The 6,576-nt window shown below is 44.4% G+C and overlaps 1 protein-coding gene across 1 annotated transcript in view; it reads left to right on the forward strand.

Annotated features, from left to right (window-relative positions):
- aox6 (aldehyde oxidase 6) overlaps positions 1–6,576 on the forward strand; it is a 35,342-nt gene that overhangs the window by 1,780 nt on the left and 26,986 nt on the right. The window contains exons 3-9 of the mRNA XM_034299537.2: positions 131–227; positions 1,336–1,444; positions 1,625–1,751; positions 2,267–2,328; positions 5,439–5,507; positions 5,750–5,824; positions 6,021–6,165. Of these exons, the coding sequence (XP_034155428.2) occupies positions 131–227; positions 1,336–1,444; positions 1,625–1,751; positions 2,267–2,328; positions 5,439–5,507; positions 5,750–5,824; positions 6,021–6,165 (684 nt within the window). The remainder of the gene's footprint in view (positions 1–130; positions 228–1,335; positions 1,445–1,624; positions 1,752–2,266; positions 2,329–5,438; positions 5,508–5,749; positions 5,825–6,020; positions 6,166–6,576) is intronic.

Below are 6,576 nucleotides of genomic sequence, written 5' to 3' on the forward strand. Positions count from 1 at the left end.
GCGCTTTTTGACAGGCTGCTACAGTGTACATGAGAACAGTATGATCATTAATAAGTTAATATACACTGATCTTAATGTCACTGTGTGTGTGTGTGTGTGTGTGTGTGTGTGTGTGTGTGCGTGTGTGCAGTGCGTCTAACAGGCACTAAGTATGGATGTGGAGGAGGGGGATGTGGTGCCTGCACTGTCATGCTGTCCACATACAGCACTCAGACCAAGAGCATCCAGTATCCTCCTGTCTGTCCTGTCTGTCCTTCTGTCTGTCCTCCTGTCTGTCCTTCTGTCTTTCCTCCTGTCTGTCCTCCTGTCTGTCCTCCTGTCTGTCCTTCTGTCTGTCCTCCTGTCTTTCCTCCTGTCTGTCCTCCTGTCTGTCCTCCTGTCTCTCCTCCTGTCTGTCCTTCTGTCTTTCCTCCTGTCTGTCCTCCTGTCTGTCCTCCTGTCTGTCCTTCTGTCTGTCCTCCTGTCTTTCCTCCTGTCTGTCCTGTCTGTCCTCCTGTCTCTCCTCCTGTCTGTCCTTCTGTCTTTCCTCCTGTCTGTCCTCCTGTCTGTCCTCCTGTCTGTCCTTCTGTCTGTCCTCCTGTCTTTCCTCCTGTCTGTCCTGTCTGTCCTCCTGTCTCTCCTCCTGTCTGTCCTCCTGTCTGTCCTTCTGTCTGTCCTCCTGTCTTTCCTCCTGTCTGTCCTGTCTGTCCTCCTGTCTCTCCTCCTGTCTGTCCTCCTGTCTGTCCTTCTGTCTTTCCTCCTGTCTTTCCTCCTGTCTTTCCTCCTGTCTGTCCTTCTGTCTGTCCTCCTGTCTTTCCTCCTGTCTTTCCTCCTGTCTGTCCTGTCTGTCCTCCTGTCTTTCCTCCTGTCTTTCCTCCTGTCTTTCCTCCTGTCTGTCCTGTCTGTCCTTCTGTCTGTCCTCCTGTCTGTCCTCCTGTCTGTCCTCCTGTCTGTCCTCCTGTCTTTCCTCCTGTCTGTCCTCCTGTCTGTCCTTCTGTCTTTCCTCCTGTCTTTCCTTCTGTCTTTCCTCCTGTCTGTCCTCCTGTCTGTCCTCCTGTCTGTCCTCCTGTCTTTCCTTCTGTCTTTCCTCCTGTCTGTCCTCCTGTCTTTCCTGTCTTTCCTCCTGTCTTTCCTCCTGTCTGTCCAGTGATGATTCATTTTGTCACATTTTGATTATAATGTTTTATATAATATAATTGCTACTTTTGATTAAAAATGTTAGTTGTCATTTGTTAAGGTTTCAATCTATACTTTTGTAAGTGTAATAAATAACTGATTAATAATTGATCCTGGAAATATTTGTACTGCTGCTGATGATAAAGAGATTAACAAAGTCCAGTTTCCTTCACTGCTGAGTCATTACTCTGTTAACGCCTGTCTGATGCCTTTATGCCAAACACACGGGGCAGCAGTGACCACGGTGGAGGGCATCGGGAACAGCAAGAGCAAACTACACCCTGTACAGGTAACACACACACACACACACACACACACACACACACACACCTGGTGTAGATACTCACATATCTTGCACAGAACAATACAGAGCACACAAGAGAGAACTTTGCTGTACATCCTGCTCCTGGTGAATATTATATGATATACAAAGAATATAACATTATGGTGTGTGTGTGTGTGTTTTCAGGAGCGTATAGCGAAGGCAAATGGCTCTCAGTGTGGGTTTTGTACTCCAGGGATGGTAATGTCCATGTACACACTGCTGAGAAATCGACCACAACCCAGCATGGAGGACATCACACAGGCACTGGAGGGTAACACACACACACACACACACACACACACACACACACACACATACACAGGTCTGAATTTAGATGTAGACAGTGGTTCCACTTCAGGTGCAGAAAGACCCTGTCATGACTGTTTATCATATGGATAAGTGCAAAAGTTTTTATACCCTTAGTGTAAAATGATACAGCTGAAACACTTAACAGAAATGTCAAAAAAGTCACAATAATTACACTGAAATGATGAAAATTTTATTTCTCTAGTGTTATTTCTCTTGTGGTCTGCTGATTTTTGATTTTGTGAATTTATTCTAACACACTCTGATGCTTTTTGTCTTTCTGTTTCTGAATATGGTGCTCTGGTTAGTCCTGGATGCTGTTTTGTAGTTACATCATAAAATATAGAGTTCAGTGTTTTTAGCCAGAAACCAAGGGGGTAAAAACTTTTGCTCTCAACTACTGCAGATTTACAGTATTGGACTTTAGAGGATTAGCCTTTACACTGACTGATGATGTGTGTTTTATTTTTTTCTTCGTAGGTAATTTATGCAGATGCACAGGATATCGTCCGATTATCGACGGCTACCGGACTTTCTGTGAGGTGTGTGACAAAACAAGTAAAATGAACAATGTGACGATAATCAGTCATGTGATGGATCACAATATTTGTTTGTTTGTTTGTTTGTTTGTAGGGATTCTTGTTTGGACGAATGTTTAAGGGCAAGAGCAAAAGCTATCCCATAATCCTGTTCCACAGACAGAGGGACAAACAGACAGACAGACAGACAGGCAACTGGTTATAAATAATTAACACAGTATTAATAAACATTACACAGAAGGACAGAAAGAAGGAAAGAGAAAGAAGACAGACAAGAGAATGTAGCAGGAGGACAGACAGGAGGATGGAGTATAAAGACAGACAGGAGGATGGAGTATAAAGACAGACAGGAGGATGGAGTATAAAGACAGACAGGAGGATGGAGTATAAAGACAGACAGGAGGACAGACAGGAGGACAGACAGGAGGACAGACAGGGGGACAGACAGGAGGATGGAGTATAAAGACAGACAGGAGGACAGACAGGGGGACAGACAGGAGGACAGACGGGACAGACAGGAGGATGGAGTATAAAGACAGACAGGAGGACAGACAGAAGGATGGAGTATAAAGACAGACAGGAGGACAGACAGGAGGACGGAGTATAAAGACAGACAGGAGGACAGACAGGAGGACAGACAGGAGGACGGAGTATAAAGACAGACAGGAGGACAGACAGGAGGACGGAGTATAAAGACAGACAGGAGGACAGACAGGAGGACAGACAGGAGGACGGAGTATAAAGACAGACAGGAGGACAGACAGGAGGACAGACAGGAGGACGGAGTATAAAGACAGACAGGAGGACAGACAGGAGGATGGAGTATAAAGACAGACAGGAGGACAGACAGGAGGACGGAGTATAAAGACAGACAGGAGGACAGACAGGAGGACAGACAGGAGGACAGACAGGAGGATGGAGTGTAAAGACAGACAGGAGGACAGACAGGAGGACAGACAGGGGGACAGACAGGAGGACGGAGTATAAAGACAGACAGGAGGACAGACAGGAGGACAGACAGGAGGACGGAGTATAAAGACAGACAGGAGGACAGACAGGAGGACGGAGTGTAAAGACAGACAGGAGGACAGACAGGAGGACAGACAGGAGGACAGACAGGAGGACGGAGTATAAAGACAGACAGGAGGACAGACAGGAGGATGGAGTGTAAAGACAGACAGGAGGACAGACAGGAGGACAGACAGGAGGATGGAGTATAAAGACAGACAGGAGGATGGAGTATAAAGACAGACAGGAGGATGGAGTATAAAGACAGACAGGAGGACAGACAGGGGGACAGACAGGAGGACAGACGGGACAGACAGGAGGATGGAGTATAAAGACAGACAGGAGGACAGACAGAAGGATGGAGTATAAAGACAGACAGGAGGACAGACAGGAGGACGGAGTATAAAGACAGACAGGAGGACAGACAGGAGGACAGACAGGAGGACGGAGTATAAAGACAGACAGGAGGACAGACAGGAGGACGGAGTATAAAGACAGACAGGAGGACAGACAGGAGGACAGACAGGAGGACAGACAGGAGGACAGACAGGAGGACGGAGTATAAAGACAGACAGGAGGACAGACAGGAGGACAGACAGGAGGACGGAGTATAAAGACAGACAGGAGGACAGACAGGAGGATGGAGTATAAAGACAGACAGGAGGACAGACAGGAGGACGGAGTATAAAGACAGACAGGAGGACAGACAGGAGGACAGACAGGAGGACAGACAGGAGGATGGAGTGTAAAGACAGACAGGAGGACAGACAGGAGGACAGACAGGGGGACAGACAGGAGGACGGAGTATAAAGACAGACAGGAGGACAGACAGGAGGACAGACAGGAGGACGGAGTATAAAGACAGACAGGAGGACAGACAGGAGGACGGAGTGTAAAGACAGACAGGAGGACAGACAGGAGGACAGACAGGAGGACAGACAGGAGGACGGAGTATAAAGACAGACAGGAGGACAGACAGGAGGATGGAGTGTAAAGACAGACAGGAGGACAGACAGGAGGACAGACAGGAGGATGGAGTGTAAAGACAGACAGGAGGACAGACAGGAGGACAGACAGGAGGACGGAGTGTAAAGACAGACAGGAGGACAGACAGGAGGACAGACAGGAGGATGGAGTGTAAAGACAGACAGGAGGACAGACAGGAGGACAGACAGGAGGACAGACAGGAGGACGGAGTGTAAAGACAGACAGGAGGACAGACAGGAGGACAGACAGGAGGACGGAGTGTAAAGACAGACAGGAGGACAGACAGGAGGATGGAGTGTAAAGACAGACAGGAGGACAGACAGGAGGATGGAGTATAAAGACAGACAGGAGGACAGACAGGAGGACGGAGTGTAAAGACAGACAGGAGGACAGACAGGAGGATGGAGTATAAAGACAGACAGGAGGACAGACAATAGCAGAATCTATTCTGAAAGTAATTATCATTTCTAAATGCATGAATGAATGAATGACAAACAGAACTGTTAACAGACTGAGTGATATTGTGGATTGAGCCATCTCTTACACTTTAATAATTTAATGATTTATAATAACTTAATATTTATAATATTTTAATTTTGGCACCTGTGTATCTGAAGCACATGATGTATTAGTATCATGTGATTAGGACATTGTTGTCCTTTATAGCAGTATGTTTAATGACTTTACTGTAATGACTTTAGGGTAGTAAAGGGAGTGTATTGTGTCGTTACCTAATGATACCTAAACTGCGCCTGTATAAAGTACAAGCTCCGGTACACTGTAGTGTTTTTCATGAATGTATGTACCGCCGTGTGTTAAAGCCGCTCTCATATCTTTTCCGTCAGTCATGTGATCCCTGGTTGCATCTGCCAAGAGGTTAATCCATGTCTCATGATGAAGCTTTGTAACTGTGACTCGACAAAACTCTGCGTTTTTGGAGTGAAAATATAATGTGTGTGTTCTTCAGCAGGATGAATTAATATTACTGTAGCAAAAGCCGATAAAACTGATAACTCACATACGAACTGTAAGACTGTAACACTGTAATGCGAGTCATATTTACTGTAATAACGTGTTGTAATAATGAATCATTAATGAATTTATAACTGTTTCTGTAGACTGAACGCTGCTGTCAGGTGAACGGCACGGCCTGCTGTACCTCAAACACTAAAGCATCTCCTGAGAAAGTAAGAATATTTTGTAAACATAAAAAGTAATGACTTGTTGAAGTTTTTGTACTTTAGGAAGTATTTTATTATCTCAGCCTTAAGGTGAGCAGCTAGAATTCATAAATTTGCTTTGCTGTTTTGGATTTATTGTACAAACCAAAGGACAGTTTCACTCATGATACAGAACCTGGAAGTTTCGTTGAGTTTATTGTGTTGTATTATTAAATTATAATGTTAATGTTAATAATGTGTGTTTACAGCCAGAGCTGTTTAATAAAGAGGAATTTCTTCCATTGGACCCGACGCAGGACCTGATCTTCCCTCCGGAGCTCATAGTGAGAAACATGTTCAAGCTTTTTAAAATATAAACACTTTTTCAAAATGCAAATCGTTTTTTCTTTATGATCACTCGTTCATGCTTTTGGACTGTGTGTAGATATATGATAATGTAGTGATGATAAAGTGTTACATATTTTGATGATAAACGTTAGATGTAACTGATTTAAAAAAAAAACGGATTTGTTTGTATAGAGAATGGCAGAAAGTCAGGAACAAACCACTCAGACGTTTCGGGGGGAGAGGATGACCTGGATCTCCCCCGTGTCTCTCAGTGAGCTGCTCCAGCTGAAGTTTCAGTACCCAAAAGCCCCCATTGTGATGGGAAACACCAACATAGGTGAGGATTTAATCATCAGAATAATAAGAATAATAATAAGAAGAATAGACTCCATCACGATTCTGACCAGGAAAACTCAATCAATCAATCAGTCAGTCAGTCAATCAATCAGTCAGTAAATGAGATATAATTTGCTTTATATGAGATACACAATAAAAAACATCACTAATTGGTTGCATTAAAACGTAAAACTCCCTTTACATTATGTCTGTTTCTATAGTTACAGTATAAAGTACCATTTAAAATCAGTCAGTACTGATCCTGTGTACGCATTTAAAAAGCATCCTGATTGGTCTCTGACCGCAACAGGTTCTCATTAAATCTACCAGTGATTGGTGATTGTTGGTTTCCATGGTTACTTCCTGGGGTACTCACTGATTGGTTGTTTTGATGAAGTGTTTGATGTTTGTG

This window comes from Pangasianodon hypophthalmus, chromosome 25, assembly GCF_027358585.1.
Source record: "Pangasianodon hypophthalmus isolate fPanHyp1 chromosome 25, fPanHyp1.pri, whole genome shotgun sequence".
NCBI classification, from domain to species: domain Eukaryota; kingdom Metazoa; phylum Chordata; class Actinopteri; order Siluriformes; family Pangasiidae; genus Pangasianodon; species Pangasianodon hypophthalmus.